The sequence below is a fragment of the Notamacropus eugenii genome, chromosome 3, assembly GCF_028372415.1.
Source record: "Notamacropus eugenii isolate mMacEug1 chromosome 3, mMacEug1.pri_v2, whole genome shotgun sequence".
NCBI lineage: Eukaryota > Metazoa > Chordata > Mammalia > Diprotodontia > Macropodidae > Notamacropus > Notamacropus eugenii.
Genome location: NC_092874.1, coordinates 475,017,811 through 475,037,272, shown reverse-complemented (window position 1 = coordinate 475,037,272; position 19,462 = coordinate 475,017,811). Strand labels below are relative to the sequence as shown.

General features: G+C 42.5%; 1 protein-coding gene across 6 annotated transcripts in view; it reads right to left on the bottom strand.

The window, feature by feature from the left end:
* The window catches only part of ERC2 (ELKS/RAB6-interacting/CAST family member 2), a 1,010,504-nt gene that overhangs the window by 848,820 nt on the left and 142,222 nt on the right, over positions 1-19,462 (bottom strand). For 3 of the 6 annotated variants that reach the window (XM_072599026.1, XM_072599029.1, XM_072599031.1), the window contains exons 3-4: positions 7,605-7,628; positions 6,000-6,416 (exon numbers count right to left, since the gene is read on the bottom strand). In XM_072599026.1, the coding sequence (XP_072455127.1) occupies positions 6,000-6,416; positions 7,605-7,628 (441 nt within the window). The remainder of the gene's footprint in view (positions 1-5,999; positions 6,417-7,604; positions 7,629-19,462) is intronic. The other 3 variants (XM_072599028.1, XM_072599030.1, XM_072599032.1) reach the window with 1 other exon arrangement.

The window sequence follows — 19,462 nt, the reverse complement described above, 5'->3', positions numbered from 1 at the left end:
CTTTGCTGGGTCCCCTCCCATATCTCCCTCCCTACATATTAATGTACCCCAGAGTTCTGTTGGTCCTCTTCTCCCTCTCTATTCCTTGGAGATCTCATCAGCTCCCCTGGGTTCAATGAACGTCTCTATGACTTACTTATCTAGGCCAAATTGCTCTCCCAAATTCAATCTCACATTGCGAAAAAGTCTTTTCAAACTGGATGTCCAGGAGACATCTCAAACATACCATGTCCAAAATGAAACTTAATATCTGTCCCTCCAAACTCTTCCTTCTTCAAACTTTCTATTTCTGTAAGAAGAGAAATATGTGTACATAAATACAAAGCAGTTAAATACAAGGTAGTTTATATCTAAACATGGGGGAGAGCTACTTGTAGAGGGGAGAGAGAATAAGGAAAGATGTCGTGCAAAGATGGTGCTGGAGCTCTGTCATAAAGAAAGAGATATACCGAAAGGCAGAAAAAAGCAAGAAGTAGATTTTAGGCAAGTGGATTGTAATTGCAAAAGCATGGAGGGAGGAGACAAAGCAGCTAGAGTGGGGAACAAGGAAAGGTTAATTAGGCTGGATCACAGGTAGTGGGAGAGGAAACAACATACAATGAGGCTGGAAGGAACATGGAGGGGCCAGTTGGGAGAGGGCTTTGAAAGCTCATCAGAGTTGCTTCTGTTCAATCCAAGAGGCAATAGGAGGGCACTGGAGCTGGCACAGGAGAGAAGACACATTGCCAAGTCAACCATTAAGGAAAATCACCTTGGTGATTGCTAGGAAGGGAGACACTTGAGGCAGGGAGACCAATGAAGAAGGCTATTGCAATAATCCAGTTGAAATGTAATGAGGGCTTCAATTAGAGCTGGGGCTGTGTGAGTAAAGAGAAGGGGATACACCCAAGAAATGTCCTACAGGTAGAAATGGTAAGATTTAGCAAGGAACTAGATATGTAGGGTGAAGAAGAGTGAAGAGTTCAGTATAATGTCAAGGTTGCAAGCCTAGAAGATGGAAGGTGGAAGCTATCTTGGGTAGAAACAGGGAATGTTGGGTAGAAAAGGCAGTGTTGTCAGATCTGAGTGGAACAAGGACTAGAGAAGGGCAGCAAGGCCAAGCAGAAGGCTATTGCAATAGTCCAGGAATAAGATGATGCTGGCCAATAAGGGATAAGAGAGAGGGAACAATCTAAGATGACCTGGAGGTTGCAGGCCTGGACAATTGGGAAGATGGTGGTGCACAAAGGTCAAGAAGGATAAGAATTGAGAAAAGTTCATGAGATTTGGAGATTAAGGGACTACTGGTGATTTGGAAAAAAGTAATTTCAGTCAAATAAGATTGAAAGCCAGACCACAGCACACACTGTAGATGGTTATATGAAAGGATTTTAAAAATGATGGAGATGGGTTTGTTTGAAAGCAGCATGGAAGGAACTAGTTGATAGTAAGTTTGAAAATGAGGAAGAAGGGAAAAACTGAAGGACACTGGAGAAGGAAGGCTGGGAGATAATCAAAGGATAGATGGAAGGCCTTGGCAAAAAGAAGATCCACCTCACTATCACCATCTGATGGAAAGGAAGAGAGTGGGGGTTGGGGGGGAACTTTTCCAAGGAGCAAAGAGCAGAAAATGGACGCTCTCATCAGATGACCCAAATCACTCATTTATCTCATTACTTCATTTCCTCTCACCCAGATGTGTGTTCGTCCTTCGTTGCCAAAGAAGACCATGCCATCAGAGAAATAATGACATGACTTGCACTTGACTTTGTTTTGAGTGAGGGAAGGCTGTGCAGGTCACCAGCCTCACTTCTCCTCCAGAGCCATCTGAATCCAGTGACCAGATATTCATCAGGATGACTGGAGATGACCCAGGATGAGACAATTGGGGTTAAGTGACTTGCCCAAGGTCACACAGCTAGTGAGTGTCAAGTGTCTGAGGTGAGATTTGAACTCGGGTCCTCCTGACTCCTGCACTGGTGCTCTCTCCACTGCACCACCTAGCTGCTCTTCTCACCCAGACTCTAGCAATGGACTCTCATCTGGGCTCCTTACTTCCAGTCTTTCCCTTTCCTTATTTATCCTCCACATGGGGAAAAGGGAAGAAAACAAACATTTATTAAATGCCCACTATGTGCTAAGTGCTTTACAAATATAATTTTATTCTCACAACAACCCTGACAGGTGAATGCCACTATTAACCCCATTTCAAAGCTTAGGAAACTGAAGCAACCAGAGGTTCATTGACTTGCCTAGGGTCACCCACATAGTAAGTGTTCCTGACCAAATCTGAACTTGGGTCTTCCAGATTCTAAGCCCAGCCCTCTACCCCACTGGACCACCTATCTGCCAGTCAACGGAGACCATCTTTGCCTGTTCTTTCTTCATCTGGAAACACCAACTTGTAAAAGAAAAGCTAGAAATCCTGTTGAATAGAATGCTTTCCCAATTTTACATTTTATCTGGCATGGATGTGACCAGCGTTTAGTCAGATTACGAAGGATAAGTCAAGAAGCTACTAACCTCAATTTTTTTTCCTTTGTTAGTGTTTTATATATTTATCAATATAATTATTTGTTAATATAAATGTAATATATTGAAAATAATTAATATAATAGTTAATATAATAGCAATAATAGCATTTATACAGTATTTAAAGTTTACAAAGTGACAGACGTAAATTTTCTCAGCTGAAACTCTCAACAATAGTGTGAGGTAGAGCTACCATTAACCCCATTTCACAGATAAGGAACATAGAGGTTAAGTGACTTGCCCAGGATCACATAGCTACTAAGTGTCTGAGGCTGGATTTGAACTCAGGTCTTCCTGACTCCAAGTCCAGCACTCTCTCCACTCTGTCTCTGATTATTCCTCTACTCTTCCAACAAATTCAAATACCAAGTGTTTCAGGCCCTAGTGTATTTTTTTTCTTTCTTGATTCATCTTGAATAAGAAATCACTTCTCCTCTCAACACTGCACCATGTGCTAGGGCTTACCACTAGTAATAGTGATACTAAGAATTACAAGTCACATCGTTGGTAGTTGACAAAGTGGCTTCTTCTTCCCAGCCTGGTTTGGGGGCTTTAGCGCTGACTTCTGAGTCAAAGAGATGGTGATTTAAATCTGACTACAGAGGTTGGCCAGCTGTGTGACCCTGGGCAGATCATGTCATCTCTCTGACCTTCAGTTTCCTCATCTAAAATGCAGATAATCACAGCACTCTCCCCTCCTAGGACTGGTGAGATAATCCAATGGTGACGTGCATTTAGTTCTTGGTAAACCATAAAGTAATGTGAGTTGTTATGGTTTCAAGCTTCTCTGATGAGAGTCACACAGAAATAGTCCTAAATCTTGTGGCTATCTTATTACCATTCTGTTATAGTGCGACTGGATTTTTAAATCTCATAGATTTTTTAAATTGAATCAAAGTAGTGAGGCACATCTTCTGGAGCTTCACTGAAAATGAGACAACTTTGGGACAACTCTAGGAATGGAAAGGATGAAGGGGACAGTGTGTTTTCCTCCCTATTCCCATGTGGTCTTGATTTCTTCCACTGGTCTTCTATATTTGAAAGCTTTTCATTCCACTGAGTTTGGAGGTAATGAGTACTTCATCTAGTGGAACCCATTAAAAATGCTGTTCATAAATTTTCCATTTTTTCTTGACTTTTGTTATGTTTTGTTTTTTGAAACTGGTTCTCCCCACCTCACACATGCTGGAAGTGCAGCACCTACTCATGGGACCAATCCCACTGCTTATCAGAGGGGAGCTTTGACCCTCTCATGGATTATTTCACTCTTCTTGGCAGCCTGGTGGCCCCTGCTCTCAGGGGCTTGCCACATTGGAACCAATCTTACTACTGTAGATACTCAATCATTTTTAACCCTACTGATGCTCAGAACTCCCAGGCATGAGCAGCCCACAGTTTCAGTCTCCCCAGTAGCTGGGATGATAAGCAGGTACCACAACACTCAGGAGTTCACAAATTTTTAAAGATCCATATCCTACTTGGGCATTATGAGTGGAAGTTTCATCCGTGTTTCAGTTCCACTGCTCTCTCCCTCATCTCTGCCTTCTAGCTTCCCTGCCCTCCTTCATATTTCAACTCGAGTCCCATATCCACACAAAGTCATTCCTGGTCCCCTTTAAGGCAAATGCCTTCCCCCTAATTCACCCTGGATACAGCTTGTTTGCACACAGTTGTTTACATGGTCTCTGCCCCCATTAGGCTATGAGCTTCTTCAGAACAGGGACTGACTTTTAACTTCCTTTGTATCCCTAGTGCTTAGCATGCTGCCTGCCTTTAATAAATACTAGTTAACTGACTGACAATTGCAGAGTGGGGTTATGGGGTGTTACATTTACAATACAGGAAGTTTTATCTATTACTCTGAATAACAGAAAGTTTCTGATGTATAATTCTTGGCAATGTCTTCTTTAACATTGATTTTTAATTTTCAGTGATATGCTACACAGTTTCTATCATTCCCTTGAAAATTAGCTGCCATCACTGCCATCACCGTCACCATCCCATCATCACCATCATCATTCTCACCCATCATATTATTACCACCACCACCATCATCATCATCTCATTCCTCTCAGCTCTTTCTCTGAGGCACAGACAGAAATTGTCCTGGGCCCCATTGCTATCCTAACAGTATTCTTTTGTACCGAATGAAAGAAAGGAAATCTTTTATTCCCTTACTATGTGCCAGGTACTGTGCTTAGAGTTGGTGATACTAACGCAAAGAAGACAATCCTTACCCTCAACAGGTTTATATTCTAATAGGGAAAAACAATACTTGGAGAGCTAGAAAAGTGGGAATGTCCTACAGACTCCTGGACAGGTGAATAAAATAGCTACTTTTTGACTTAAATACAATTTGCTATTATTATTGTCAATATTGTTTACTAGGTAATTCAAGTATTATCTCCACTTTACAGATGAAGCAATGGAAGCTCAAAGAGTGACATGAATCGCCCAAGGTCACACCATGGGAACTGTCGGAGTCAGGATGTGAATTTGCTTCTCCTGATTCTCCTGGTCCCCATGTTGTGAGCATCAAACCCAGCCTCTGACACTGACTAGCTATGTGACTTTGGCCAAGTTGCTTGATCTATTTCCCTCAGTTTCCTCATCTGGAAAATGGGGATAATAATAGCACCCTCCCCTTCAAGGTTCTGGTGAGGAGCAATTGAGATGAAATCACTGTGAAGCACTTAGCACAGTGCCTGATACATAATAAGAGGGACATAAATGTGAGTTTTTTTTAATGCAGAAAAATTCATTAAGACCCATCAAAAACTTCCTGTGCTATCCTGAGTGAGCTCTGGGCTGGCAAGGGATCTTGGAGCTCAAGTCTCTGTCTCTCGTTCCACAGGGATATGCATGGTGCCTTCTCTTGGTGCTCACCACATCAATGGCACCACCTCAGAACTCATCATTTCCTGCTGAAATATCAGCTGTCAGGCCAGCGAGACCAATCGCCTTTGACAGAAGTAAATGTAGATTCCCCTAAATAGAAAACATTCAAAATCTGGCCACACCATTTCATTTGTCAGTCATCCTGGGCCCATGCATCCAGTGCACTTCCTTCCTAGCAAATTCAGCTGTAAAAATACTTGCATTCGTTGTTTAGCCAATTACCTGTTCACTATGTTCCCCACTGACCCTGAGACTGAATGAAGAGTTGAAACTTGCCAATTATTAGAGCCACAGGAAACCAATGCTGAAAGTAAGACCACTTCAGGGGGCCTCTATAAACAACCCTTCCTATAACACGTTTCCCATGTTTGGGGTTCTTAATAAGTATACACCAACTAAAGTATGAATATGCAGTGAGAAAAAAAAATCTTGCTCAAGAAACATCCTCATCTTAAACCTGTAAGAAGGCATGGAGAGTAAAAAATGGATGCTCCAAAGGAGAAAAGCCACCACTGCCATCTAAGATGGAAAAATGACCCAGATGTCATCCCCATCATTGACACATGCAGAAGCCATGGTGCTCTCCTTACCTCTCGCAGATGGATGTTTTCCTTCTCCTTCTGGTCTAAGATCACTTCTAAATGGTTCACCTGAGACTCCGCCTCGGCCATCCTTCGCGTTCTCTCATTGTCGTCTTCCATACCTTTCGAAGGCAAACCTTTGCTTTGTAACATTTCTAGGAGTTTCTTGATGGATTCATCGCGGGCATTGAGAGTCTGTTTCTGAGTTTCGATCCTCAGCTCCATTTCTTCTAAGGTCTTCCGCAGGAGGAACAGCTCTTTGGCCTGGCGGTCATGCTCAGCTTGGAGCCTCCGGAAATTCTCCTCCGTCAGCTCGATGGTGAAGTGCTCGGCTCCACGGTTGCCACTCTCCTGTTGGAGGAGATGATTAAGGTCTCTCTGGGTTCGAAGCTCATCTTGAAGAGCCTGGATCGTCAACTGCAGGTGCTACAAAGGATGAAGAAGAAGCAAGAGAAGGGGAAGGAGAATCAGTAAAGATCCTAAAGGCGTTCCCACTTTTACCCAACGTGAACATGTCATGTTAGTCATGAGATCCAGAGGGCCCGGGATGGAGTCTTACCAAATGGCCTCCGTTGTGTTATTAGCAAATGGAAATGTGGAAAACTAGTTGACACTTGTCAGATGTCTTGAGAAAATATAATGCACACATACACACAAAAAAATGTTGTTAGTGTTGGTTACAAGTGAAATAAACAAAAGTTGTAAGTTAGGTGGTAGAAAGAGTTAAAAGTGAAACATCCACACATAGACCTTCTAGATGTCCACAAAGCTCAAAGACTCAGCATTCCTTGTTTTCTAAGTCATTCAGTAAAGACTACAGAGCAGGGGTTGTTACCCTAGGGCCTATGAATTTAGGGTGTGGGGGAGGTGTGCATATATTGTGTTAAATGTATATATGTGTGTGTAGTAAATAGATATAGTATTTGTACTGTATATATTTACTGTACATATACAGTATACTGTATTTTAATATAGCAGGCTTCCTCTGTAACCCTGTATATTTTATTTTTACGCATTTGAAAGTATGATTCTGAGAAGGAGTCTACAGGCTTCACCAGTCTGCCTGCCCAAGGGGTCCATGATTCAAAAAAAAATGCCTCTGTTCTAGCAGCTGCAAGGCACATTAAATAATGCCAGGCTTAAGAGGGAGGAAGCACAAGGCTTAGCCCCTGCTGTTTCTGACACTGACTAGCTATGTGACCTGGAGTAAGTCACTTAAACTCTGGAGCAGCTCCAAAAATATGGGCCAAAAAGACAGTGTCTGTGTGTCTCTGGTAACTATCATAGACTTGGATACTAAAGTCACTGCTGGGTCAGTATCTGCTATCAGCATCGCTGGATGGAGCTCTTATGTTGACCAAAATCCTAGATCCCTCCTCCCATCGCTTCTTTTTCAGAGATAAATGGTCACACATTGATGCGGCTAACAGCGTTCCTAAGGAGTAGACACAAAGACACTTCCATTTTTTACAAGGACAAAGCTGCAAACAAGCTTAGGAAACAGGATTACTGCATCTGTGAGCCAAAGGAAAACAAACGCACACACAAACACAGCCGACGGATGAGGGGCTAGGCTTCTTAGCAAAACAAATGACTTGCAAAGAGTGGACAAACCTTTGTTCTCCTGGCATCCAAAAACTGAACGGCGTGGCCAATGAAAAACAAAAAAGAAGCAAAAAATCAGCACAGATCCAAGGCAAGCAAATGGTGCTCAACAGAAAGTACCTTCAGAGGAAAAAAAAAAATCAGTTCCTTATTACAGCAGAGACCCACAAGCATTGCAACATCGACAGCACTGAGGAAGCTGATAAACTGGAAATCAAAAAAGAAAAACCAGAATCTAAGTTTTACCCACTTTGATACACATAACTCTTATTTCACTCCAGCTGTTAACTCAGTCTGCATAATATTTACCATGAGAGAAGCACACTCATCATACATATACAATTTTAAATGGAGGTAATCTCAGGGGGGAGGACTGGAAAAAAGACCTCTTGCAGAAGGTAGAGTTTGAGGTGAGACTTAAAGGAAGCCAAGAAAGCCACAAAACACAGGAGAGGAGAGACAGCATTCCAGGCATGAGGCACAGCCAGTGCAAAAGCATAGCATTGGGAGATAGAGAAACAACACAGAAGAGGAAGAAAAAGGAGGCTGGTATTACTGGATCTCGGAGCACCTGCTCCAGTCTTAAGTCCAAGAAATCTACACACAGAAAGTGCTTAATATACTTTTGCTGAATTACTGGATTTCATTGATTATCACATGTGTATGAATCCCAGTGCCCCAACTAGTCTGGAAGCTCTAGTGCCTTAGATTTCTCCTGCCAAAGAATCTATTGTCAGCAGCTCATAGGCAGTTAATTCACAATAAAGATGTGTGGATTAAGCATATTCATTCTGAAAATTTTAAAAATAATTTAATTTTAATTTAATTAGTTAAAATTAAATTTAATTTTAAAAAATTAAAAAAAACACACACACCTTTCCATTTGCATCAGTTCATGTGAGTAAAATAAGCATCAGAGAATGACCAAAATTCAGTTCAAAAAGAATCTACTATGTATGTTCCAGGCACTGTGCTAGATCCTGGGGACACAGAGACAGAGCAAACCTGTCCCTGCCCTAGAAGAGTGTGCACTCTGCCCAAATGTAAACATCTGAGCTTTTGGAAAATGGCCTTCAGGGCCTGTGACCCACTCTTTTGATCCCCTCTCACCAGTTGGAAATTATTCCTTTTTACTGGTGACTTTGATTCGAGGGACAGTCAGAAGCCGTTCAGCACCAAAACTGATGAGCAAGGTGAGAGATGATTCTACTTTCAGTCAGAAAAAAAGCGTAGCTCTAATGGGGAAAATGAGACTAACAACGAGGTCTGAAGGAAAATCCAAAGAGGAGTCAATTCCAGAAGAAAGCAAACTCCTTAAGAACAAGGGAGGGCTCCTTTTCTGCCTCTGTAACTCCAGTGTCTAACACAGTGCAACATGAGAGGGAGAGAATTGAATTGAAATGAGAAGTAGGGTGAATTGAATTGAAGTTCCCAAAAGTGTCTGAAACAAGAACAGGAATACTAGAGTAAGTGCATAGACACCCAAGGGGACTACTTTGCAGAGATCTCACCTACGCAGATCTAGAAGTTCTAGTCCAGCCTTTGGCTCCCAGGGTCTACAACCCTAGAAACTGCCAAGAGCCAACTCTCCCTGGTGAAACTGCCCTCTTCTTCTTACAGATGACATCTCATCGTGCTCCCAAGGATCACATTTACTCCTGTGTATTCTTTTGTTGACTCTAAATGGCATAATTCCTCTAATATCTGTAAAATGTTTGCTTTACTTTTTTTTAAAAAGGACTTACTATCGGTGGTTGTGTATCCAGTGTTTAGTGGGAGGGAGCTAAGCTAATAAGGGCAACAAGACAAGTGTTTCCTTCTCTTTTAGAGCATTTAGGGAAAGTACCTCTTATGTTAAACCTCTAAGAGAGAGCAACAAATCCCTAGACTATGGATATTTGATATCTTGTAGATAGACATAAGTCTTGGAGAGACGAGAGTGAAGGAGAGATTGCCCAACCACTCGAGTCCTAGCTCCTGCCTGCGTTACCCAGCTAGGTTCCTGCTGGTGTATGGTCAATCCTCCTCCCACTCTCTCCACAGAGAAATCATAGTCTCCCTTAGAGGGAGGGTTAGCCAGAGTCCAGATAGGATACAGCTACCCAGGCCACATATGGGCCAGTCATATCTTTGTACTAGGCAACTACCAATGAGAGAGAGAGAGAAGGAGGGAGGGAGGGAGGGGGAAAGGGAGAGGAAGGGGGAGGGGGGGAGAGGGAGGGAGGGAGGAAGGGAGAGAGGGAGAGAGAGAGAGAGAGAGAGAGAGAGAGAGAGAGAGAGAGAGAGAGAGAGAGAGAGAGAGAAGTATAAATACAAATATATGAATACTGCGCTGCATAGGAAGAGATGTGGGTTCCAGTTTCTCTTCTGCTACTCACAAGCCATGTGAACATGGACAAGTCACTGTCATTTTATAGATTAACAGAGTGAGACTGAGGAGAATTCAAACTATTGTAATGGTTTGTAACGATGTCTGAAGGGAGGGCTAGACCAGATGCTTTCTTAAGGTCTTCCTTACCATTAGATGCTATAAATCTGCATCTGACAGCACAATGACCAATGTTTCTTATACAGAATTGAGTTGTTTACATTAGCAACACAAATAGAGAATTCATTCTTGTTTAAAGCTGTAAATCAATTGAAGGCCTCTAAGTTAGGGGGCGGGAGTCTGTATGCCTTGTGTTCAAGGAATGGGTATGTGAAAATCTCCCTCTGGAGGACAAGGGGTCCTCTGGGTGGGAAACATCAGAGACCTAAAAGGCCATGGCCACACAGCTGGGAACTGAAAGGGATAAAAAGGAACACTGAACTATTGAGGGTCAGAAACCCAGAAAGAAAAAGAGAAAAGGGGGGAGGAGTGAAGAGGAGAAGAGAGGAGAGGAGAGGAAAGGGGAGGGGAGGGGAGGAAAGGAGGAGAGGAGGAGAAGAGGGGAGGAGGGGAGGAGGAGAGGAGGAGAGGAGAGACAGAGAGAGATCAGTAAGAAAGAATTCAGAGTAAAAGAGAAGGGGGAAGCTAAAAGAGAATCCATAAAGGGAGAACGAGAAAGAAATCCAAGAGAGAACAGAAAAGAATCTACAGAGGACACACCCAGCTAGAAAGAAAACCCAGAGGGAGAATAGTCCGAGAGAGACACAGCTAGAGGGATAGAAACGAGAGAGATTCTAGATGCTAAATAAGAGGGAGCGAGAACCAACACAAAGTAAAAGAAGGAAGGGAGAGAGAAGGTCACGGAGGAGGGCAGGAGGTCAAGGAGAAAGAGACCCCAGAACTGAGACAGACACAGACAGGGGGGTCAGACAAGCAGCTGAGCTTTAGCCACGAGTAGTACCCGGAGGCAGCAGAGCAAAGTGAATGGGAACAGCCCAGATGAAGCCATGGGGAGCCTAGTGGACCCCAAGGAGAACCTCAACCAGACCCAGATCCATGGAGTTGGGATGGCGGCCACTGGAAGCATCTGTTTTCAGGTAGGATGGACTTGAGCGGGGAAGAAAGAGGAGAGGTGCAAAAGCCAGGAGCGGTTCTCCTTTATTTCCTTCTGGGGTATTGATGGCATAAAGCTGTCATCGATACACTGTGTGGTCAGAAGTCTTATGAGAAGAAGAAAAAACCTCTCAACTCAAGAATTGTAAGATTTCAGTCTGAGCAAATCAAAAAATATTTTACAAGGCACTGGTCCAGGTACTCTGGGGGGGACAGAAGCATGCGACCCATTCTACGTCCTCCCAGAACTTAGATGGGAATTCAACAGACATGAATGTTTAATAAAAGCTCTCTGAGCGACAAGGATGAGGGGATGCAGGGCAGGGCATAATTAGTCACTGAGGCAGACACTCACACTGGTGCTCACTATTAAGAGGTGAGAGAGATGATTTGTAAGAGCTGCAGGTTTTCCTTCTGGTCTTTCCAGCATTGACAACCTCTCTAGGCTAACAAGCAAGCCAGGTTCCAGGGTGCCTAGCCCGCAGCGTTCCAACCAAGAGCATCATGCCATCCCCTCCCCATCAGCATCTTCACCACCTCTGTCCATTTTTCCCACCCACCCACTGGCCCTCAGTTCTTCCAGGGAGCAGCAGCTTTGGCTCAACTGGACCTCAGCTTCTCCTGACTAGCCAGGCCCCCTCCCCTCTCTGCTGCTTCTCTGCCTCTTCAAGGTCCAAGGGAAGTCACTGTCTGCCCAGATGTTTCCAATTACCTCCCTGTTTGTCCAAGTCAGTGACTCAGCATGATTCAGCAGCCTTATCTTAAAGCAGGCCAGGCAATTTCCAAAGTCAACCAACATCTGTTAAAGCCCAAACAATTGTAAAAGAAAAAGAAAATCCTTTCCTAATTCTCTACAATACAAAACAGAAACAAGGTATGCTGAATACAAAATGAAGCTGCAAAATTGGAGAATTCCTCTGGTCTCCGAGTTTATGCTCTATGTAGGAGTCAATCAACCACAGGCCAGTTCCATGTCGATGTAAGCTGGGGTCCAGCACCAAAGCTCTGGCTTTACTTGGAGCAAGAACAATCTTCAGGCAGCCTCCCTCAACCCTAAGCACACCTCTTGGTTCCATTTTTCTCTTATGCAGAGTTTACTCTGGGAAAAATCTCTGAATATTGGTCTCTGTAGACGTGAACAAGAGGGTTCCTATCTCCCACACAAGCACTAGGAAAAATAATATCGATCAGGTTCAGGACCGTCTTATTTCACTCCACAAAAAAAGCACTAAAAGTCTTAGTAACTCAAACAATCATTACAATTCTTCCTTTCCACTGAGTCCCACCGCCCCTTTCTATCATCTTGTCCTCTCCTCTTAACCACCCTTCTCATACCCACTGGGCCCTGTACAGCCCACCAGACTAACAGCACCACCCTTCGGCTTAAATCCTCTGGGAAGGTAAATGAAAGTTAGGGATGCTAAAGAACCAACCGCCCAACATTCTGATGAATCCTTTCATCATCTTAGGAACCCACTGTCTTCTGCCCTTAGGGAGTGCTACCATCTTAAGAGCTTTGGCTCATCCCAGAGAAACAAGGGAACTCGGAGCTGCCAGAGACTCAACTCTCCTCTGACAGACTCTCAATGTCCAAACATCACAGAGGGCAAAGATCAAGTCTTCTGCCAACTCCATGATGTTGGGACTCCAGTTCCAGGAGCATTTGCATGATACCCCCAAAAGTCCCAAAATTACATGTCTTAAATTTCCTCCTTATTTCCAAATCACCTCGTTCCACATGCCTGTAAAGTCAGTCTTGATAAAGGACTCCTTTGTGAGAGGGCCATCCTCTGCCACCTCATTTGCTTCTACTGGCGTCCCAGCTCAAGGACATACCAGGTGACAAGTTAAAAGGAAGGAGCTCTTTCTTGAGACCCCCCATCTCTCACTTTAATGACACGTTGTCACTTTGTTCTTGCTCAGTCCTGTCTGACTGTCTGTGACCCCATTTGAGGATTTCTTGGCAAACATACTGGAATGTTTTGCCACGTTCTTCTCCAGATAATTTTACAGACAAGGAAATGAGGGAACTAGGGGGTCAGTGACTCGTCTAGGGTCAAATAGCTGGTAAGTATCTTCCTGACTCCAGGCCTCATGCTCCATCCACTGCAGCATCTAACTGCCCCAAGAGTCAGTATCTGAGTTCAAATTGTGGCTTTGCTTGCTGTGTGGTCCGAGACCAGTCACAAGACCTCTCTGGGCCTCAGGTGGCTCATATGGAAAACGAAAGGGTCAGAGTAGATGATCTCTAACCTCTAAATACTCTGGTTCTACCAGAACACACTTCTCCCTGTGTTCCCCAAGACACTCCACACGCTACTCCAGTTTCAACTTTTTGACTTTTTTTCCATTCTACTGAATACTTGAACATGAGGGTAACAAATGCAGAGGCTTAGTGGTTAGATTAGGGGGCTTGGGAATCAAAAAAGCCTCTGTCCAAATGCTACCTCCGACCACTACTAGGTCAAGTCACTTCAGTGCCTCAAGCTCCTTATCTATAAAACAGGTACAATAATACCCATAGTATCTACCTCTAAGGACGGTTTATGAGGCTCAAGCGAAAAAATTCTATTCCTACGTCAGCTCCTTGAGAGTAAAGGCCAACTCAATTTGGAAAGTGCATCTCAGAAAGCATTTAATAAATGCCTTTTAGTTGATGGACTGATCACGTATCCAGTATTTCTCAGGCTTTCAAGGGATACAGAAAAGTACCAGTGCTCATGCTAATTCTAATTCTTGTTCCTGATTTCTGCCTCCAACTGCGTTGTTCCGCACTCTCTGACTCATCCCTGTCATCCTTGCCCTGCTCAGTTCCTGTGTCACTCTCCTCAGAGCTCGTCTGGGAGATGAGGCAATGATCTCCTCTCTTCGTGACATATCTGTTACTGCTGTGTCCAGCTTATTCCAATTCTGACACGTCCACTCCTGCACTGCTCCATGCATCGAGCACATGAAAATATCAATCCCCTGACAGAAAGTTCAGAACCAAAACTCAAAGCATCTGCTTTGTACAAACAATAGTCTTTTGGCTTTTTTACAGCTTCATTAAAATATGGACAAACTGTCCTGTAAGATCAGTAGTTGATGGTTGTGGTAAATAGAGGCAATTGATGGGTATTACAGCTAGAAAGTATAATTCAGTTAACATTTATTGTGTGTGTCCTATGTGTACAAGAAAAGGCAGCATGTGTGGCCAACCGCACGTCCTGGGGTGACCACGACACTCCTTTGTACTTGAACCAGACTAAAATGTAATTGGGAAATAATTAACAAAATGAATAAAAATACAATAAAACACCATGAATAGTTGGTTTTCTAAGTCAACATGCAGCCCACAGGGATACGTTTGGGTGGTTTAGTGCCCCATTTCTATTTGAGTTGGACATCAGGCGTGTAGTGGACAGAGGGTTAGCCTTAGCAGCAAGAACTGGCTTCATATTCTACCTCTGATTTATACTGACGCTGTAACTCTCTAGTCTCAGTTTTCCAGGCAGCTCTAAACCTATCAGCTGCGAAAAGGGTGCTGACTTCTACATTACTAGGAACAATTCTTTCTCAGGATCTCCCCAGACCAAAGAAAACACAGGTCTTATAAAAAAAGAAAAATATATTTTACATACATATAATATGAGCCCCACTCTCCCAGAACTTAAACTCTAATGAGCAGGAAAAGTGTGTTCACAAATCACCATGATCTAAGGGAGAAAGAGACAAAGGCCAAGGAGAAAATGCCCTGGGAAATCTGAGAAAGGACAATGCACTTTGCCCCCTCAGGGAGGGCATGGGGGAAGTAGGAGAGATGTCTTGAAGATGTGGTATCTGATTTGACCTTGAAAAGAAGAGAGGAATTTCAACAAAGGAGGGATGGGTGGGAAAGAAGTGAGATCAATCAAAACACAGGAGACAGACTGAACTAAAAGTGAGATAAGAAGGGGAGCCAGCCTAGTCCAATGTAAATGAAGCATGGGGCAGCCAAGGGGGCACAGAATAGACAAGGCTTCAAAAGGTACTTTGGACCCCCTCCTCCAGTTATGGGTACACTCTCTCTTCTCTCTCTCCCCCCCTTCCCCATATCTCTCTCTCTCTCTCTCTCTCTCTCTCTCTCTCTCTCTCTCTCTCTCTCTCTCTCTCTCTCTCTCTCTCTCCCCAATTATAGTGTATTTCTTTACATGTGTGTGTGGTGTACCAATCTGGCAGAACACAAGCTCCTTGAGACTAAGCCTGTTTCATATTGGGTTTTGTTACCCTACTAACACATTTGCAGCAGGTACTTAAAAATGTTTGCTTGGGATCTAGGTTGTGAGGGCCATGAATATCAGGATCTGGTGTTTATCTTTGATTAAGGAGGCAACGGGAAGCCACAGAAGGTTTTTGAGTTGAGGAGTGACATGATCTGAGGCATTTGGTGCTTTGTAAATATTACTCAAGCTTAAGTATAAAGGGTGGATGAGAGAGGGGACAGAAGTGAAGCAGTAAGAGATGACTACAACAGGCTCAGCAAAAAGAGATGAGGGTCAGGACCAGAGGAGATGTAAAGTGAGAGGAGAAAAGATAACCAATGTGTGAGATGCTGAGCCCAGGTATCGACCCCAGTATCTAATTAAGGAGGAGGAACAAAGGAGGCCAGAGGATCCCATAATTGGAGTCACTTGAATGGAGTTCATAACTGAAGCTAGGAGAATGGTGAAGACCAACAAGGACCACAGCATCACAGATTTCAATAGAGAAAAGACTTTGAGGTCAATAGCTACAAAACTTTCTTAAGCAGAGATGAGAAGGGGGAGAAATGCATAGAAAAATGGTACAAAAATGGAGATTGCTCTATATTCAATCTGTAGGCCAAGGTACCTCTAGTAACCTAGAATTTGATAAAGACAAAAACCTCAGCTACCCAATAGAGACTCATTACTTAATAAAAACTGCTGAAAAAATAGAACAGCAGTGGGAAAGAAATTATATTTAAACCAACACCTCATGCCCTATGCCAACATAAGTACCAAATGGACACTTGACCCAATTATAAAAGGTCATGCTGTAAACAAATTAGAGAAACATGGAAAATAGTACCTGTCTCAGTTGTGGACGGAAGAAAGTTCATGATGAAACAAGGGATAGAGAGGATCACAGAGGCTAAAATGGAAAATTACATAAAAACAAAAGGCTTATGCACAAACAGATCCAAAAAGGGAAAGAAGTAGGAAAAAGCTTTACAGCCAGTTTCTCTGATAAGGGGCTCATTTCAAAGATACATAAGGAACTGATTCAAATTGATTAGAATAAGAGCCATTCAACAATTGATAAATGTCTAAGGATGTGAACAGGCAGTTCTCAGGGGAAGAGACACAGTTTATCTACAGTCATGTGAAAAAAATGTTCCAAGTGACTACTAGAGAAATGTAAATTATGGTAATTCAGAGGTTCCAATCTATGCCCCTCAAATTGACAAAGACAACAGAAAGGAAAATGACAGATGACTTTGGGAAAACAGGAACATTGATGCAAAGCTGGCTCAACCATTCTGGAAAGCAATTTGGAATTATACCTAAAAAGTTACTGAAGAGCAGACCATGCTATAACATTGCTCTTACCTTTGACCTTTGACCTTTGACCATACTACATCACCAGGCCTATGCCCAAAGAAACCAAAGAAAGGGAAAAGCTCCTAGAGGTACAATAATATTTGCAGCAGATCTTTCTGTGGTGGTCAAGAATTGGAACCTATTGGAAGGCTCATCAATTAAGTAATGACTGAATGAGCCATGGCATGTAATTATGATAGGAGGCTATTGTGTTAAAAGAAATGAGGAAACCGATGATTTCAATGAAACAAGTAAAGATTTATATGAACTGATGCAGAGCAAAGGAAGCAGAACCAGGAAAATAATTTATACAATAACAGTACTGTAAAGGCAACTGTTAAGTCCATAGGAACTCTGATCAGTTCAGTGACCATCCATGATTGAAGAAGACTGGAGATAAAACATAACATCCACCTCCCATCAAAGAAGGGATGGATTTAGGGTTCAGAAATATATAGATTGAGAGACAGGTAGGTAGGTAGATGGACAGATGGATAGATTAGATAGATAGATAGATAGATAGATAGATAGATAGATAGATAGATAGATGATAGAGAGAGAGAGAGACAGACAGACAGACAGACAGATAGACATATAGACGGATAGACAGATAGATGGATAGATAGATAGATGGATGGATGGATAGATGGATAGATGGATGGATGGATGGATGGATAGACGTATGGATGGATAGATGGATAGGTAGATGGATACATAGATAAATGAGATAGATGAGATAAATGGATGGATGGATGGATGGATAGATAGATGGATAGATGGATGGACGGATGGACGGACGGACGGGTGGGTGGGTGGATGGATGGATGGATGGATGGATGGATGGATGGATGGATAGGCAGATGGACAGGTAGATGGATAGGTAGATAGATAAGTAGATGATAGGTATTTTAATACAGTGAAAAAAAGAATGTTTTGCCTGTGTATTTTTTTTAACAATAAATGTGTTTTTCTTTTTTTCAATGGGGTGAGGGATGGGAGGGACAAAAAATAGATTTTGTTCATAAAGAAAACTTTTTTTAAAAAAATAATGATGTTGGGGGGGTTCTATCTATATGTACATATATATAAAGTTGTATGTACTTTCAGATAAGGTCATTAAACTGTTAATATTGCTTATGTACCTAAGTCGATTGAGCATTAGATTGTGAGCTCTTTGAGGTCAAGAACTGTCTTTTGCCTCTTTTTGTAACTGAAGTGCTGAGCACAGTGCCTGGCACATAGTAGGCACTTAATACATGTTTCATACCTTACTGACTTTGTTAACAGAGAGCTCTCATAGGGTGGGGGCAATGTGGAAGTATTGATAACGTGAAAATAAAATACATCAATAAAAATTTTTATAAGAATGGTATGAACTAAAAGGCATTCCATAAGGTTCACATCACTCCCCTTTGATGGAGGATATGGGGACACTCACTCAAGCACCATTTTCTACCTGAAACCTTTCAAGATCCCAACCCTGGCTAACACCTACCCCACTAACTACCTTGTATGTAACCACCATGTATTTATTCATTCTCTTCATACTTATTCTGAATATACCTGTATACTTATTGTTTATCTCCCTTGTTAAAATGTTCATTCCTTAACAAAGGGGATATCCATCAACTGGGGAGCCATGGATGAATGTGATACACCATATTTCATGGTAAGAAATGATCAAAGAGATGATTGCAGAGTATCCTTGGAAGACATGTGTGAACTGATGCAGAGTGAGGGCAATAAGCAGGATAAAGAATTTCTCCAATGGCAGCAACACTATAAAGACACACAACTCTGAAAGACTTAAGGGCTGTGATCAGTGCAATGACTCCAGAGATGTGACACCCATGTCCTGGCGAAGGACAAATAGACACAAGGTACAGAATGAAACATGCATTTTTGAACATAGCAAATTCATAGATTTCTTTAGCCTGACTATGCTTATTTATTACAAAGGCTGTATATTTTTTTCCATGGTGGGAAGGCCCTTTGGGGGAGGAGGTAGAACCCAGAAATATTGTGTTGCCAAAAATAGAAGAAAAAAGGTCGTTCAGACTTTCTCTTAAAATGAACAGGGAAAAAAACAAACTCAAGAAGTAACAAAGACAAGCAGGATGGCTTTAAAAGTAACACATCATAGAGATTCATGGTTTCACTTTTTAAGAGACCGTTAGTTCCCAGAGAGCAAGAATCATAAGTCTTTGCATCAGTCTTTCCAATGCCCAGCACAAAGTAGGTGTTTAATAAATGCTTATTGATTGGTGGATAGATGCAGGAAAGAACTCTTCATTTCTCACCTCCGAAGGTATATTATTCCATCTGCCCTCCTCTTGACACTCTCCATCTCACCAATGCTTTACCTAAAATGTGGTCTCCACAACTGAACAGAAGGGCTGGTGAAGATGGAGTGAATACTGAGGAACCATCACCTCCTTATTCCTGGAAGCCATGGCCCTCAATATAGCCACTCATTCACACTGTTGATTCAAAGGTTGCATTCCACTAAAACTTCCAGTTTATTTTCAGACCACCTGCTATCCCCCATCCCATCATTAAGAAGGTGATTTTTTTTTAACTCAAGTGGAAAGCTTTATACTTATCCCCACTAAATTTCATCTAATTAGATTTGGCCCAGTGCTCAAACTTGCCAAGAGCTTTCAGGCTTCAAAGTGTTAATTATGTTTCCTAGCTTCATGTCATCTGCAAATCACATTAGTATGTTGTCTGAGCTTTTATCCAAACAGCCCAGAACCAAGCCTAGATCCCTGGTGCACTCTACTGGAGACCTCCTTCCAAGATGACAT